This window comes from Microtus oregoni, unplaced genomic scaffold, assembly GCF_018167655.1.
Source record: "Microtus oregoni isolate MIOR12 unplaced genomic scaffold, Mior012 000021F_ref0000039, whole genome shotgun sequence".
NCBI classification, from domain to species: domain Eukaryota; kingdom Metazoa; phylum Chordata; class Mammalia; order Rodentia; family Cricetidae; genus Microtus; species Microtus oregoni.
In genome coordinates this window covers 11,177,656-11,194,924 of record NW_024543080.1, presented here as the reverse complement: position 1 = coordinate 11,194,924, position 17,269 = coordinate 11,177,656, and the positions used below count along the sequence as shown (strand labels likewise).

The following is a 17,269-nucleotide window of genomic DNA, read 5'->3' as shown; positions in this document are numbered from 1 at the left end:
GTTTTGTAATCTAATTTTGAAAAAAGAAATTTAAAGATTAAGTATGATTAAATTATAAACCTTGATTACTTTGAATTAACCCTACCAGCTCATGTATCCATAAAACTTCTGATCAAACAAAACTTGGGATGACAGCAGGCAAAGTGAGAAATCAGAGATAGAAGAAAGCAAGCATTGTTAGCTTTGATGGCAGAGAAGGACCATCAGTCAAAGATGATGCGTAGCTCAACAGGATGGAAAGGTAAAGAGCAGAACTCTTACATACACACCAGAAACAGAGCTTAACAAAGATATTTTTTTCCGTCCTATGAAACTTCTGACTTAAAAATTATATAAGACTGAAAAAAAATTTAAGTGTGTTGTTTATTCTACTGTGTGGCAATTTGTAACAACAATGGAAAAATCACAATCAGTATAGCAACACATCAGAACATCATATTCATTAACCAGTCTTTACTGAAAATATTTATGAAGATATAAAGATTTGTGGCCATATTGGATAGAGACTTATTTTCTCTTCTACTTTCATCCTATATACATATGTATCTGTCAATCTACATACACACACAAACACACACACACAATATGTTAGCAGGAGAAAGCGTTTCATTAACTTGTTTATAGTCTTTCACTTCTTCATGTGTGTTTCTGTCATGGGATCTATTTAAATAAAAAGAGAGTGACTCTGCACTGAACTAAACCTAGAGAGATGGAACCCCCAAAAGGCTTCTGAATCTTTGTAGGCAGCTTTACTTTGCCTATCTCCCAAAGCTAAGCAACTATAAAATAATGAAAGAATACTCATACTTTGAATTTCTATTAACACTTACCAACAGGGGATATCTGCTTCTTGGGAATAGGTTTATTTCTTGCCTCTTCGCAATCTTCCATATTTCTTTTTGAATTTAGTTGTAATTTGTCAGTATTTGACATATTCCTCTTTTTCTTTTTACCCTGTCCCATATCAAGTTGCTCTTCAACTACTTTAGGCTTTGATACTCTTTGCTTCTTCTGTCTTATAGTCCTTTTGCTTTCAGATGTTTTTTTGGTATTCTCAGAATGTATTTTATTTTCTGTAGAACTATAATCACTTTCCAATTCATCTATATAACTAGTCCCCAGGATTTTTTCAACAGAGGGCTGAGATTTCTCTATTGGGGAAGCCTTATGAAACTGTGTGTCATGTATCAAAGACGAAGCTGACACACTATGAGGTTTTTCTCCCGGTTTCTTATCTTTAGCAGCTGCAATGTTTTCAGGAGATGGCAAGTGGTGGCTCTGATGTCTGTCTTTTCTTGGAATTTTCACCCAAGATTGACTTTCAAAACTTCTCCCCGATTCTTCAATAATAAATTCATCTTCTAACAATGTCCTGGCCTTTGGAGATGAGTGAGGTGAAATTGCTGCTGTGTGCCTAACACTGGAACTGAAACAAAACATGATTTTAACAGTTAAAGTAGCTGAAGTTTCATCTTTGTTTAATGAATAAAATATTCTATACAGGAAATGCAATCACTTCTTCTTGATTTTCTCTTAATTTTAATCTCCATTTTATAATATTAAGATCATAGAAATTTAAAGCTGGTCATTTACTTTGATGCCCCTAAATCAATAAACACACTAAAACCTTGAAATTCACAACTGTATAATTACAACCCAAGCGTATTTACTTACAATAGAAAGTGCATGCCATATCTATATGTTTGATGAAACTATTTGTACAGATATCTTCAATTCTTCATATCTAAAACATTAGCAATATTCAATATAATAAACCATCATATCTAATATTTTAAAAGAACTGATCTTGAATGGTTTATCTTTTTTATATCTGACAGAACTCTACTCATAATAGCACCAAATACACAGATGTTAAGTGAAAGTAATAATTATTCATATAAATGAACTATAACATATAAAATTTCATCTTAAGTTCCAATATCGCATGCTTATTTTCACACATATATCAATATCATAATAACAGTTCAGAACTAAGTTGTCTAGGGTACCACAGGCACAAGAAATCTAGTGCTATATAAAAGAAACATGATTCTTATTAAAAGCAGACAATGCCACACAATTTGTTGTTATGAGGTCAAATAATGTTATCCTGCTACAGCCTTCTTTCCCCACACAGCTAACCCTAAATTTATTTAGTAAGGAAGCAATATCATCTTTGTATATACTCAGTTATAAAAGGATTACAAACTTGCTAAAATATTCATAAAAGAACACATTTGTACATCTTAGGCAATTCACACATTTATTGATTGTTCTGGTTGGTGTTTTTGTTTTGTTTTTTATTTGTTGTTTGTAGAAGAGAGAGAGAGAGAGACAGAGACCATAGATTGTCCTAAGTGGGATATCTGTATGACATTCCCTTCTCTGTGGAAGTGAAAAGAATGTAAGAGCCAAAGGCAGCAGATGGCTACAATGAAACAATACCTTCCAGACAGGTGACAGCATACATAAGACCTGTGCAAACTCAAGCCAGTCAAGGTAGGCACAAAGGCCCTAACCAAGGAGCTACTGTCAACTCATAGCTGCTGGCAGAGAGACACTTGATTTCCTGGCCCTAGTAAGCAAACTATGCTCCAGTGGGAAGGTGGCGCATGTAAGAATGTATGTGCAGCACAGAATGGACTTGACAAGTGCTAAATAGAAGAGAGGAGGCCACAAAGCTGCTTGGGTAAAGAAGGAAAGAAAGGGAGGGTCTAGAAAGAGTGTGAAGAGTTGTAAAGATGAGGCATATGAATAAATGATCAAAACACGTTGTACAAAATTCTAATAAAAGAATTTATAATTCAACAAAAAGAAAATAAAAAGATTTCTATATTAATTAACAGAACACCCAGATACAGTTCACAGAAAGAGACAGAAGAAATGTCCAAAAGGACAGTTTTGTAATAACTTTACCTGGATTCACTTTTCCTCTTGACAGTTTCTAAATACAATGTTAAAAAACTCTTTCTAGATTGTGGTTGAATTTCACAGGTCAAATCTTGTGCTCTTTTCTGAGATGTTTCTGATGATGTCCCTTCTTGTCCTTCTGATACTTCTAATACATTGTTCTCTACTTCTGCTTTGTTCAAACTATCTTTACCTTCAAAGTTTAACCTGGAAAGTTAAAACGGTAAGACAAATCTCCATAAGCAAATTACACTTATTAAAAAATGTCTCCAAATAACAAAGTATCTTAAATAACCTATTTTTTTGTATCTTAAAGGCAAAAAGAAAGTTCTCAGAACTGGAACTGGGTTTATAATTCATCCATACTCTGCTATTCTAGAAAGGACCTAATACTGACCCTTGCAATCGTACATAATACGCAGGAAATATAAGTTGTTTCTTTCAAGAAGTTAAAGATAATGGGGTGGGGAGAATATAAGCAATGTATAATGATAAATAAAAATGTTAATGGAAATTATTTTGTATGATAACTAAAAAAGTTAAGTAAATCAAAGAAAACATTATCACAAAGAATACTTTGTCTTATTGTGTATGTGCATGCATGATATAAAAGGATGCACATGCCAAAACACGCACATGGACATTGGAGGACAACTTTGCATGATGTATAAGGATGCACATGCCAAAACACGTACATTGACATTGGAGGACAACTTTGCGTGATGTATAAGGATGCACATGCCAAATCATGCACGTGGGCGCTGGAGGATAACTTAGCATGATACATAAGGATGCGAAGGCCACAGCAAGCACATGGGTTTTGGAGGACAACTTTGTGGAGTTAGATTTCTCTTCTATCTTTATTTGGTTTTCAGAGATTGAACTCTGCTTAGCAGACCTGTACACCAGGTGCCTTAATTTGCTGAGCCATCTCAACAGCCCCACAAAGAAAGTATTTTCCACAGACTATAGAAAAGTTAAACTCCAAATTTGTTTGAAGTATACTTTAATGCTTTCCTTACTACTAATTAAAAACTAAAGCTAAGCAAAAAGCATTTGCTCTTTTCTCATGCTATCCCTTAACTCATTTATTCTTTTTTTTTACCTTTTTTAAAAAAATTATTTTTTTTAAATTTATTTATTTACTAAGGATTTCTGCCTCCTCCCCGCCACCGCCTCCCATTTCCCTCCTCCTCCCCCAATCAAGTCCCCCTCCCTCATCTGCTCGAAGAGCAATCAGGGTTCCCTGACCTGTGGGAAGCCCAAGGACCGCCCACCTCTATCCAGGTCTAGTAAAGTGAGCAGAACTCATTTATTCAAACCTACATAAAAGGCTAAATTAACATTGCAATATTAGGATAAAATTAAGCAGAATTGTTATTACTTAAACAGAAATTACCTTTTCCTGGTTTTAAGAGAAATGTCTGTATATGAAGATTTAGTATCTATTGAATTTCTTGAGTTGTAAGCCCCTCTCTTTTGGCTAAGAGATGAAATAACATTCTGCGATTCAGACATTTTCTCATATAAAGGAACAACAGGGGAGCCGCCAGGTAAGTAAAGGTGATACTTGGTGGCACTGTGGGATCCATTTGTTTTTTTACTTGACATGTTGTTTGAGTTCGCTGGACTTTCAGAAACATCAGAAGTCAGAATTTTCTGATGAACTTTATTAGCCTGAACTAAAAGAAAAGTATATGATGACAGCTCTCAGTAGCTGAAAACAGTATTTAAATTAAACATACTTTTAAAAATCAACCACAATTAAAATAAAAAGCTTTCAGAAGACACACAGTTTATTAAGCTTAGAATCAGAGGCTTATAATTAAAATACCTATGTCTTAGGACATTCTGATTTACCAGATTAATGAAGTGAAACATGTACTTGATTCATACCATCTGAGGTTATGGAAACACAGAAATCCTCAAACACAGAATCTCCAAAATTTATGCCTAAAGTCTTGAGATACAAAGTTTGAATAGCACAAAGTTTAAATACAAAGAAGTTAGAGAAATTATGAGATTCTGTTATGCACAGACTAAGAGCAAGTAAGTTAATTTGGCTAGACAAACATACACACATATATAACAGGCATACATAAAACAAGTGCATACATGTATCTATATACGTATATAGAGAGAATATACATTCATGCTTATATAAAATCACCTTCAGTCTTCAAATGTCAAAGAAAAATGACTAGCTAGTATTCATATTAACTCATTGCTCTTAAATGCAAAGATTTAAAAATTTAAATACAACAAAAAAAGGCTTTTGGTTCAGTGGTAAGATGTCATTTATTTCTCCCTCTTAATGTAACTAAATTCCTTAGAAATAATCAACCAACTATAATAGGCCTCTGAAAACTGAGCCAAACTAGGGTACCTACCTAGAAAACTGAAGACTTAAGGAACAATTCACTGTGTAGCCTCTTGGGTCTCCTGTTCGCTTCCCATTTGTCCCTGGACTAGGCTCCTGAGATGTCTGCAACCCAGAGCCCACATTCTCTCAATAAGGTGAGGGAACACAGACTAGAGGGAGACTCCAACCCTTGCCATGATGGCTCTGTTCTGCCTGCAGTGCAGTGCAGCAAAGTACTAGGTTGTACTAGGGAACAAGGGAAGTGTTATGGAAGAAAAGTCCTTATCAGATAATTAGCCTGCACACATTTTCCACCATACCTTAGTTATCCTTTCACATGCTATAGTGCCCTTCAAACTTTAGCATTTTTGAAGGGCATATATATGTATGTTTGTTAAGGAAGACAGAAATATAAATGATTATAAAAGAATTATTACAGAAAGCCCATTCTAGTTAGAATTTTAACAAAGAGAACAAAATTAATATGTTATTATGAATATATTCAACTATAGAAAAAAAGAGTTGTTTAATCAAAATAGGAAACTAGGCAACTTACAGGTAAGAGTCACACATTCTACAATTAAAATAAAGTATTAAGTTCCATGTTTAAAAATATAATTTCAGCTGTCATTGTGGCACAAACCTTTGGAAGAAAAGGCAAACTGAATTCCTACTTAGAAACCAGCCTGATAGCCATAGTGAGTTGTAGAGCTACATAGTATGATCCTGTCTCAACAACAACAACAACAATAGTAGTAGTAGTAATAATAATAATTTCAGGACTGGCAAGATGGTTCAGGGAGTAGAGCTGCTTACCAAGCAAGCCTGACAACCTGAGTTCAATCATGGGAACCTATGTGAATATGGAAGGAGACCCACCTCCACACAGTAATTCTCTGCCCTCAACATGCATGCCATGGCATGCAAATTAGAGTACACACATGAATGTGCAAACAATAATAAAAAAAATTAAATATATATCTTTATATTTTTAAGCCCAAAGTCTAGGGATCAGTTAGAAACATATATGACACAAAGGGCAACCATGTAACCATGTCACATACGTTTATATTTTTTAAATTTATGAGCACCAATGAAGGTATGGAAAAGTTCAAGCGTTACCATACCCCCCCCCCCAAAAAATGATGGAACCAATTACATTTTTCTTGTAAATCTTTGAGTCTATTAGCTCAAACAGAACAAACAGAATACTACTTTTCTAATTTATAACAAGAATAAATGTAAAAAACAAAACAAACAAAAAACCAGCACGTATCCCAGAATAAGGAAGAGAGGAAAGGGAAGAAAAATAAAGCCTGACCACTAGCAATTACACCTAGTCTGACCTTGATCTTGTCACCTGGCACAATGTGTGCACCACCTTTGTCATCAGCTTTTTAATTGTCATGAGTCTACTACCAACCTGATCCAAGAGTGGCTTCACTTGGTTCTGCAGTAACTTGTGGAGAAGCATCTTTCCTCCCTGAAGAAACTGGAACTGATTGTGAATGTGATGCCTGGCACTGAGCAAAAAAGAAATACATTTGATATACTTTCAGTATGTTGTCAATTCTGATTAGATGGGGGTGGTTAGACAACAAAGCAGCTGGCAATGTATACTAAAGAACTACTGAACAGAGAGGAAATAAACAATCTATGGGCCATGAAATAATATCTCTTAAGAGTTAAAACACCAGAGTTAACACAAGCAACAAACAATTACAGTAACAAAAAAAGCAAGTTCATGAAAATGCATAATGATGTCATTAAGGTAAAGTTAAAAAATATAAAAGGAAGTATGTAACAATACAATATTTAGGAACTCACTCTGTAACAAAGTGTTAACACAGCATACCTAATCACTGAGAGGGCTCTCTGAAAGGGCTAGACATTGCCAAGCATCTACAGACTGGATTTTACAATGCTTCTTCTTTAACAAGCGGTAAGGTTGAACCTGATATTGTAACTGGTCTTAACTATTTTACAAAACATGATTATGGTAAACACTTGTTTTGTTTCCTTCTGGGATTATACTTGATAATTGGGAATGTCCATGGAACCAGAACCCAATAATGGACTTGTGTCAAAAGGCTTTCCCAGGGAGAAATAACATAAACATAATTGTCTCTCACTAATGGTACACTAAATGTTGTGAATGATAGGCAAATAAATAAAAATCCTTGGCTTTGAATCACACATACTCTAAGCCTGTATAATACTCTATTGACACAGTAGAAAAAAAACAAATGAGTAGAGAGATGGCTCAGAGGTTAGGAGCACTGGCTGCTCTTCCAGAGCTCATGAGTTCAATTCCCAGCAATCACATGGTGGCTCACAACCATCTATGATAAAATCTGGTGCTCTCCTCTGGTATACAGGCATACAAGCGGACAGAATGCTGTGCATTCAAAATATATAATAAATCTTTAAAAAAAATGAGGTCAAAGTTCAAAAGTATTAAATTAAGAGTCAATGCAGAAAATAATAAATTCAGAAGAGCATAGATTAATTAATAAATGTGTATGCATATTACTCTTCAGACTTAACATTCATGGTTCGTAGGATAATATAGGAGGCTGTACATGTGCATATATATCTTGATCAAGATCATAGTTATAAAAATTTATCAAAATGTGCATTTAAATCAGGCAAGCTAGTGTACAGCTATAATCACAACACCTAGGAGACAGAGAATAGTCAGGAGTTCAAAGCCATCCATGGATACACAGCAAGTTCAAAGTCAGACTAAGCTACATGAGACCTTGTCTCAGAAATCTTTTTAAAGCTAAACACAATGGTACACATCTGTGATCCCAGCACTCAGTAAACTGAGGCAAGAGTCTCATGAGTATAAGCTCAAGTGAGACAGGCTCTCAACTTAGTTAATAATTTTATTTTATTCATTTATTTATTTATTTATTTTGGTTTTTCAAGACAGGGTTTCTCTGTGGCTTTGGAGCCTGTCATGGAACTAGCTCTTGTAGACAGCCTGGTCTCGAACTCACAGAGATCCGCCTGCCTCTGCCTCCCGAGTGCTGGGATTAAAGGCGTGCACCACCATGACCCGGCTTAGTTAATAATTATAAATACATAATATATGCATACATACCAAGGCCAGAAAAAGAACCATCTGAACCTGGGAGAAATACTCTTCTCAGAAAAAGAGAAGCTAGATTAATGCCTGTACCTATCAGCAAGAGAGGAAAAACCTCCCTAAGTCAGCAAACAATAAAGAACATTTTTCCCCCTCAAACGTGAGGAAAATTAGTAGCAGGTTATATACTGTGAAACCTGTCTTCATTATCTCTGAAAGCTATAAAACTATAATCTGTTTACATTTTATGCTTAACTAGCTATCACAGTAGGGTGTTGCTGAACTGCTATAACATACTTGATTCCACCTAGAAAAGGAACCTCAAAAGTTAAGACCAATAAAAACATTTTAAGGCAGGAGAGGAGACCAATATTCGTGACTATGGATGCAAGCATTTCAAACATTAAGCTAAATTTAAGTCAAAACAAAAAGTCAATTCGTTATACACATGTATAAAACTGTCAAAGTACAAATTTATTGCTTCAGACTTTAATGATCGAGTTCCCAGGAAATTTAAAAGTTGACTTTAATTTTCAAAAATCAATATAATTTCTCATATTATAAAAAGTCTCCCAAATTCTGAAAAATATGGCTGTCTACATTCCTTAAAACTAAAGGCAATCTATACAGGTACAGCATCAGGATCATGAACTCAAGGTCAGCCTAGGTAGTATAGCTAAGATCCAGGTCAGCTTGTGGTAGAACACTGCTTATCAGTTTGGTTTTTTTTAAAGATTTTATTTATTTATTATGTACACAACAGTCTGCCTTCATGTATGCCTGCAGGCCAGACGAGGGCACCAGATCTCATTACAGATGGTTGTGAGCCACCATGTGGTTGCTGGGAATTGAATTCAGGTCCTCTAGAAGAACAGTCAGTGTTCTTAACCGCTGAGCCATCTCTTCAGCCCTGCTTATCAGTTTTTAATGAACTTTAATTTACATTATGCTTCCAAATAATATCTCTTGGGCCACTAGCTTCAAAACCTTTACCTCTAGGAGTGTGGCTCAGTGATCCAGCCCTGTGTTTGGCATGTGCCCCTGGGTTCAAACACATACTTAAAAAAATTCTACCTAAAACTGTTCTACTTTTGGATGACAAATCAACCTAACCTTTTAAGGCACATAACCAACCAGAAGCAGTTTTTTCTGGACGGTGACCAGTCCTATCAGTCTTCCAAAAACAACCACACTTGTTAATCTGATCAGGAACCTTAAAGCTACCCATTTCCCTCAAACTCTTAAGTATTAGTATAAAAGAAATTAAAAGACTTGCTATAATTTTATGGATTTTGTCCCAATTTCAAATACTAGAAATGTCAAAAAAATTATAATAGCTCAAATTTTATAAAATTCAAGAGAAGCATAGGATTCTCTTTAAAGAATCAGATAACTAAAATGTAAATAAGAACACTGTTCAACATTCATTACCGGACCAAACCTCCTTCAGTTCTCCTGTTAGACTTACCTCTTTGCCTGCCGACTGACTGCGAGTATCTTTCGCTTTAGGTGTGAAAGAAAGCAATGACTCTGTAGAACCTGCAATTAAAACGATTGACAAGATTTAAAAAGTATTTAAAAAATAAAAAGTGGAATAAAACTTTTAAAATCTCAGCACTCAGGTGAAAGAGGCAGGCAGATCTCTGTGAATTCAAAGGTAGCCTCATCTACATACTGAGACCCTGTATGGAAGAGAGATCCTAACTGAACAATTAAAATGGCTCTATATCAGTGGCTCTCAACTTGTGAGTCATGAAATGACCTTTTCATAGACCACTGGAAAACACAGACATTTCTGAGTCATAACAGCAGTAAAATTACAGTTATTAAGTAGCAACAAAATAATGCTATGGTTGGCTGTCACCACAACATGAGGAACCATATCAAGGGGTCACAACATTAGGAAGGTTGAGAACCACTGCTCTATATGACCTGTGATGAACTATCAATTGACTCCTCAGAATACAATTAGCCTAAAGAAATGGAAATATCAATGTAGTAGTCAAATGTTCCTACAAATATCAGAAACTGAAAAGCAAACAAAATTCCTAAAGAAAAGAAAATTCTGCGCTTTCAGTCTGTAGATGTGTTTTCCTCTGTCCCACTTCTTGTGCTGTCAGAATACCTGAGGCTGAATTAGGGGTGTAGCTCAGTAACAGAGTGCTTGCCTAACAGCCACAACACCCTGGGCTTCATACCCAGATCTGCAAAATAAATACAGCAAACTGAATGATTGAAAAAGCACAGAAATTTGGTATCTAGCAAGAGTCTTTATTTTATCCCAAGCAAGCAAGACACAGAGTTGACAAAAGTTCCCAAGGCCTTTTAAGGATAGCTTAAATTCATTCATGAGGACAGAAGCATTACAATCTAATCACACCTCAAAAGTCACATCTCTGAACACTACTGCACTGGAAATCAATGTTCCAAGCCATCTTTTGGGAGATGACATTAAACCTCTCCACTCAGCTACTCATGCTCAGCCTCAGAACATATTTTGTACTACCTAATTCATCACTTTGAAATAAACAAATGTAAATTACCAAAAGTACCTCAAACTCTTAATTATCCCTTACACTTTTTCCCATATAAAAATGCTTGGATCTCTAAGTATCTAATTTTGTGTTTTAAGCAGACTTTGGAATATTTTCTTGAGTATAAACACAAAATTTTACTTACATTTCATATGCACATTATACACAAAGACTGGAGTTAATTTTGTACATAAAACAAAGTTTCATAGTAATTTCCATGCATGATATTTATATCCAAAGTCCTGGATTTCCAAGCATTTATGATTTTAGATTTTCGCAACGGAAATATTTTCTTTTGTGCATTGTAACTGATCTATGGAATTTCAAATTTTAGGAATCTAGTGTAAATTAAAGATGACACATTACGGTAGCTATATCAGTAATATTCTATATTACTCAATATACCAAAATGTACAAGGATTGGTTATGTATACTCAAAGTTATAAAGAAATTGCTCTATATACTTAAATGTTACATATCTGCTACATTAGACATTAGTGATAAATATCTATTTTCATCTACACCAACTCTGAAAGACCATTTAGAAATGAAGCCTTACTTTGTTCATCAAAATAGTCTTGTAAGACTTCCAGCACATTCTGGCCTTGCTTTGCATGAATGTTGGACGCTCTAATAAAAAAAGAAAAGGTAAATATATCATTTCTGCAAGATGTTTGTTACTTATGTTATTGTCTGCTTGAAAGCCCATATAAAATGTTAACTTTAAATAGGAAAAAATATCTCTACTATTTTAACACAAGAAAAACACCTAGTAGTTTGAGTCCATCAAACACCTTATTTGTATGCAATATTAAGAGAAGTTATTTTATTATCTACATATATCTACTCAAAGTTGAATATCTGTATCTGAAAATGGTTTGGACACTGCTATATTTCAATAGTAATTCCAGTTTTTGAAGAAAATAAATTGATTCTGAAATACTTTGCTTTTGTTTTGGGAACTAAGCCCAGGATTCCTAGCATTATACTACCATTGAACTATATTACAGCACTTAATGCTTTTTTAGTGAAGACTTTATAAACGCCAGTTTCAACACCTTCAAGCAACATTATCTTCTCTGCAACTTTTCCAGTGCACTTTGGATTGAACAGCATTAATTTTTAATTAACCAGAAATTTATAAATGAATAGAAATAGCTTAAATTAAATATTGTGTTCATTTGATGTTACCATATAGCTAGACCATATTTACTTTTTCTGGTTCTATGTCCCACTCATGTGTTTATGTTTTGACATGACTAATGTAATACGATTTTGTCTCAACTTTATTTTGTGTCTGCCTAGACACCTCTCAGCCTTCCCAACCTCCAATATCCACATCTACCTTGGCATCACTTTTGGAACTGTCATAACCCTGACTCTGGTCCAGATATATTTACTGAAATAAATGATCTTTATGGAAGTTTAAAAAATAAAACTAAAATAATCAAGAGAAAATATAAATCAAAATAACTGTCATGTAGTATCTGGAATAATATTGTTAAGCTTCAAATCCCTCACTAATTACCACACCGTACCCACCCCCAGGGACCCCTGAGCCAGCACTGATGTAATTGTGGTTTTGTCTATAAAACACTGTACCCCTGAGCTTGATCATCAAAAGACTTCTCAGAGGCATGAGCCTGCTCTTTGTCCATTAAAAGAACTTAAAACTTTTAACTGGTTTAATCAGTGTGGTTATCAGTAACTATCTTGCACAAATCATTTCAGTTTCCATGTCTGTCTGTCTGTGTGTGTGTGTGCACGCACACAATTCTACCCAATGCATTACCTCTATAGGTTCACTATCACAACCATAGACAGGATACTGAATGGTTTAGTCACCATAAGGATCACTGTATTCTCTTTCAGAAATATATATACTTCCCTCTGACTTCCGTCTTTCCTTACCTCATTCTATCATTCCTAACCCCTGTACAACAATTATCCATCCATTGCTGTGAGACAATGGTCTTGTACCCTGTCACTTATATTGTATTGTTTTAATAAAACAGTGATTAGCCAGTACCCAGGCAGGAAGTATAGGAGGGGCAACCAGGCAGGAAGTAGAGGCAGGGCAAAAAGAAGAGAATTCTGGGAATGGTATAGGAGGTCCTTCTATATTTGTGTTGATAAAGAAACTGCCTTGGCCTTTTGATAGGGCAGCACTTAGGAAGGAGGAGTAGACAGAATAGGAAGAAGAGTCAGAAAGCCAACATGGAGCTGCCAGGTCAGACATGCTGAATCTTTCCCGGTAAGCCACAACCTCATGGTGAACACAGATTAATAGAAATGGGTTAGATCAAGATGTGAGGATTAGCCAATAAGAGGCTAGAGATAATGGGCCAGGCAGTGTTTAAATGAATACAGTTTCTGTGTGATTATTCTGGGGGTTAAACTAGCCAGGCCAAAACAAAGGGACCTCGCTCCATACAACATGGGAAGAGGAAAGATGCAGTCTGCAGTTGTTATCTAGACACAGAGGAAGCAAGATGAGAATGCCTCACTGATAAAAGTTACCAAGCCATGTGGCTAACACAGACACAAATTATGAGCTAATGTAAGTTATAAGAGTCAATAAGAAGCCTAAGCTAATAGGCCAACCAGTTTATAATGAATGTGGACCTTTGTGTGTTTCTTTGGGACTGAACAGCTGCAGGACCAGGTGGGACAGAAATCTCTGTCAACACTTCATTTCTAAATTTCTGTCATTTAAAAAATAATCATCCATAGAAATGGGACTGTATAGTATTGTAATATTTTTCAACAACTTTTTTTTACTCAGTATAATTCTCTAGGGAGTAATCTAAGTTATTGGAATAATGAACTGTTCATTCCAATTATTGCTGAATAATATTCCATGATAAGAATATATCATAGAGTTTAAATATTTACCTAATGAAGGACATCTGGATTTTGATGAGCATAATTTAGGTATGCAGCTCTAAAGAGGGTTAATAAACTTTTGCTTAAAAATTACACTAATCTGGGGCTGGAGAGATGGCACAGCAGTTAAGAGCACTGGCTGCTCTTTCAAAGGTTCTGAGTTCAATTTCCAGCAACCACACAGTGGCTCACAACTATCTGTAATAAGATCTGGTGTCCTCTTCCAGCCTGCAGGCATACATGCAAGCAGAACACAATACATTATAAATAACATTACACTAAACCTTTAACCTTTCATTAATATCAAAAACACAAATTCCATATAATTTCTTATATGGGTGACTGCACTTCAAATTAATAGCTAAATAATATATAAGCCTTTTATGATATAATCTCTTACTTTATTATCCAATTATAAATAATAGTTTTGCCCATTTGCCCATTAAGTAATCTTACTGGTAAGTACAGAAAAAAAAAACCTTTCAAACAAAATACAAGCTCTTTATGATCCAAAAACTTACTGAAATAAGTATAATTCACTATTTATCAAAATAAGCATATTTCACTAATATCACCATTATCATCTTACCATAATAGCACCATTCCGTGCTAATAATTCAATGTTCAATTCTTCTTGTCCACAATTCTATATAAGCATTTTTCTTACGTCTACTAAGTTATTGCATGACTTGTATTAATAGTTCTCTCATATAAAATAATTAAAAACCAAACAATCAGTGCACATAGAAATCAATCAGTCAAAGGTAACAGATTTTTCTATCTTCAATATAAAAAAACAGTTTCCAAAGATGAAAATAAGTTGTCTTAAAAGTTCAAGTATAAGCATGTCACCTGGAAGGCCGGCAAAATCTTCTGTGGTAATTCTTTAGATGATTCTGAAAGAAAAGTTAACTATCAATTTTTTAAACTATAATCAAATATAATTCATCTTCAAAATAATTCCAGTACAATATAAGATGAAGAAAAATCATATTTTTTCATTTACTCTGTTATCAAGTATCTGTCAATTGTCCCATTAATACTATAAAGATTTTAGGGAGGACAAGATAGCTAATTAGGAGCTGCTTTCCCATAATACAACCTTAATGACATGAGTTTGATCCCTAGTTAAGTTAGGAAAAAAGAACTGACTCCACGAAGCTGGTCCCTGATACACATGCCACATGAGTGCACACACATACTAAATGAAATAGCAAGACATAAAACAACAATAAAAATGGATTAGAAAGCCATTTGCAAAAACACCCAACAATTTTCTGAAAGACGGAAAACAGAGGAGGCATGATAAATAATGAAAAATAACAAACGTAAAATATTATATATTAATATATACTACATATAATATCCTTCATTGGATATATTAATGTAATATATATGTGTGTGTGTATATATATATATATATATTTATTGTGCACTCAGTGAAGGAGTTTAATCTGCCCAAAAGAAAGTCACAGAGATGTGGAACAAGAACTTGAGATAAGACAGAAAGAATAAGACATGCAAACAGTAGTAGAGCAATTCCCCGGCACAGGGGTGCTCATCTGCAGTCCCAGAACTTGATGTGCCTAAGCCAGAGGATTTCAACTTTGATATCAACCTGGGTTGTGTCAAACAGTGAGACTCCGTCTCAATAAAGGTGGATAGGAGAGATTTAAAAAAACACATCACAAAACTGACAGGATGACATGGTATGGTTAAGGGGAAGGTTTTTATTGTAGATATGAGTTACAACAGCCAGAGGCATCTTGAAAGAGCCCAGAGCAGAGAAAGAAAGAAGATGTGAGACCAGCTAGGGCTAGATAATAGAGAAAACATAGTGAGAGAACCAGGAGCAGAGACAGTTCTCAGTTAAAATCTAGAAAATATTCATTTGAAACTACAACCTGCCAACTTCAACCTATCCTTCAGTTGATCTCAACTTGGTTTTCTTCCACCGAGACTATAGTCCACAGGAAAGAAAAATTGTACAACACAACTGGATTCGCCAACATCTATTTGGAGTGAATGGCATTCTGTTGTAGGATGCTTAGCAGAATCTTTGGTCTCTATCCAGTAGGTACTTAGGCACCTTGTTAGCACTCCCTCATCCTCCCTATCCAAACCCAAACCCACACAGCAGAAAAACAAAAGTTTCTTTGGTTATAAACAAGTATGCCTAAGGTAAGAAATGCCCTTGAAAACACTTAAGTGAACACGAATACCTTCTCTTCTCTGCCCTTATCTTCTAAAAAGACAACACATTGCTATCAGTGTAAACTCAAAAGAGTGGTAGCTTTATATAGGTATTTGATAACGCACAACAAACATCTGGTAAGTTTTGTTGTTTTGTGGCTTTAATGACTTTTTCCTCTGATCACATACAGTGTAAACTATATATGATTTTACAGAATGCACACTATAGTGTCTTCTCATACGTGTTCAAGCATACATATACAGCTATATAATAGGAGATCATCGATGAAGATTTTCTTAAAAAGATAGAGAACTGCTAGGTTAGGGCATAGTAATCACATAAAATTTAAAAGACTAATGAATATCAATGTGTCAAGAAACATAAAGTGACAAGTTCTGGTCCAAGTCAGACATTCAAAGTTGGCACCTTTTTAAAAAATGATTGTCTTAAATAAAAGCTTTAACAATAACAGATGTCCCATTAATATTAGAAACTACACGTAATAGCATTTTGACAAAAAGTATAACTTCAGAGGGTTTTATTTGGTTGGTTTTTGCTTTAGGGAGAAATTAATACTCAAGTATTTCCAGACCATCAAGACGGACTTGTACAGTAGTAAGGAGTATTTGGAAGACTAGGAAATAGAGGCTAAAATGTAGAACGGGAACAGTCTCTTCAGAAATAAAAGCAGGCATAGACGAGACTATGGTGGGAAACCTTGAGACTAATAGTCCAGTTACTCCAGCTGCTGGTCCACAACCACATCTGGTTTGTTACCTGTGCTGCTTTCAACCCACTCCTGACCAGCCGCTCACAGTACCCATCCGACACACCCCTGATCACCCCCATTGCACTCACCCCGACCAGCCGCTCACAGCACCCACCCCCGACCAGTCGCTCACATCACCCTCGCCTGACCAGCCGCTCACATCACCCTCCCCTGACCAGCCGCTCACATCACCCTCCCCTGACCAGCCGCTCACAGCACCCACCCCAAATCAACCCCAGAGCACCCACCCCGAGCCACCCGCCCGGCGTCCGGACTGCTCGACCGCAGGGCCGCCGCTTCTGCTCACAGCCAGGGTCCAGACCAGCACTTACCAGATGGAAGGAGGCCATGTTTCCGGCCCACAAAGCCCAACTGAGGCCTGGGAGCGAAACCCCAGCAGGCCAGGGTTCCAGGTGAGTCAAGAAAAAAGTCGTCCGCCCTGAGTCAGACTGCGGACGGAAGCCGCGGCCCAAGAGCCTCGGGTTCCGCACTTCAAACTAGGTCCTAAATAAACAGGATT

At 35.8% G+C, this 17,269-nt stretch overlaps 1 protein-coding gene across 1 annotated transcript in view; it reads right to left on the bottom strand.

The window, feature by feature from the left end:
* Cenpc (centromere protein C) overlaps positions 1-17,269 on the bottom strand; it is a 40,969-nt gene extending 23,700 nt beyond the window's left edge. The window contains exons 1-8 of the mRNA XM_041671578.1: positions 17,082-17,269; positions 14,639-14,682; positions 11,460-11,530; positions 9,835-9,905; positions 6,696-6,795; positions 4,310-4,592; positions 2,917-3,117; positions 831-1,426 (exon numbers count right to left, since the gene is read on the bottom strand). Coding sequence (XP_041527512.1) covers positions 831-1,426; positions 2,917-3,117; positions 4,310-4,592; positions 6,696-6,795; positions 9,835-9,905; positions 11,460-11,530; positions 14,639-14,682; positions 17,082-17,099 — 1,384 coding nt within the window. The 5' untranslated portion in view covers positions 17,100-17,269. The remainder of the gene's footprint in view (positions 1-830; positions 1,427-2,916; positions 3,118-4,309; positions 4,593-6,695; positions 6,796-9,834; positions 9,906-11,459; positions 11,531-14,638; positions 14,683-17,081) is intronic.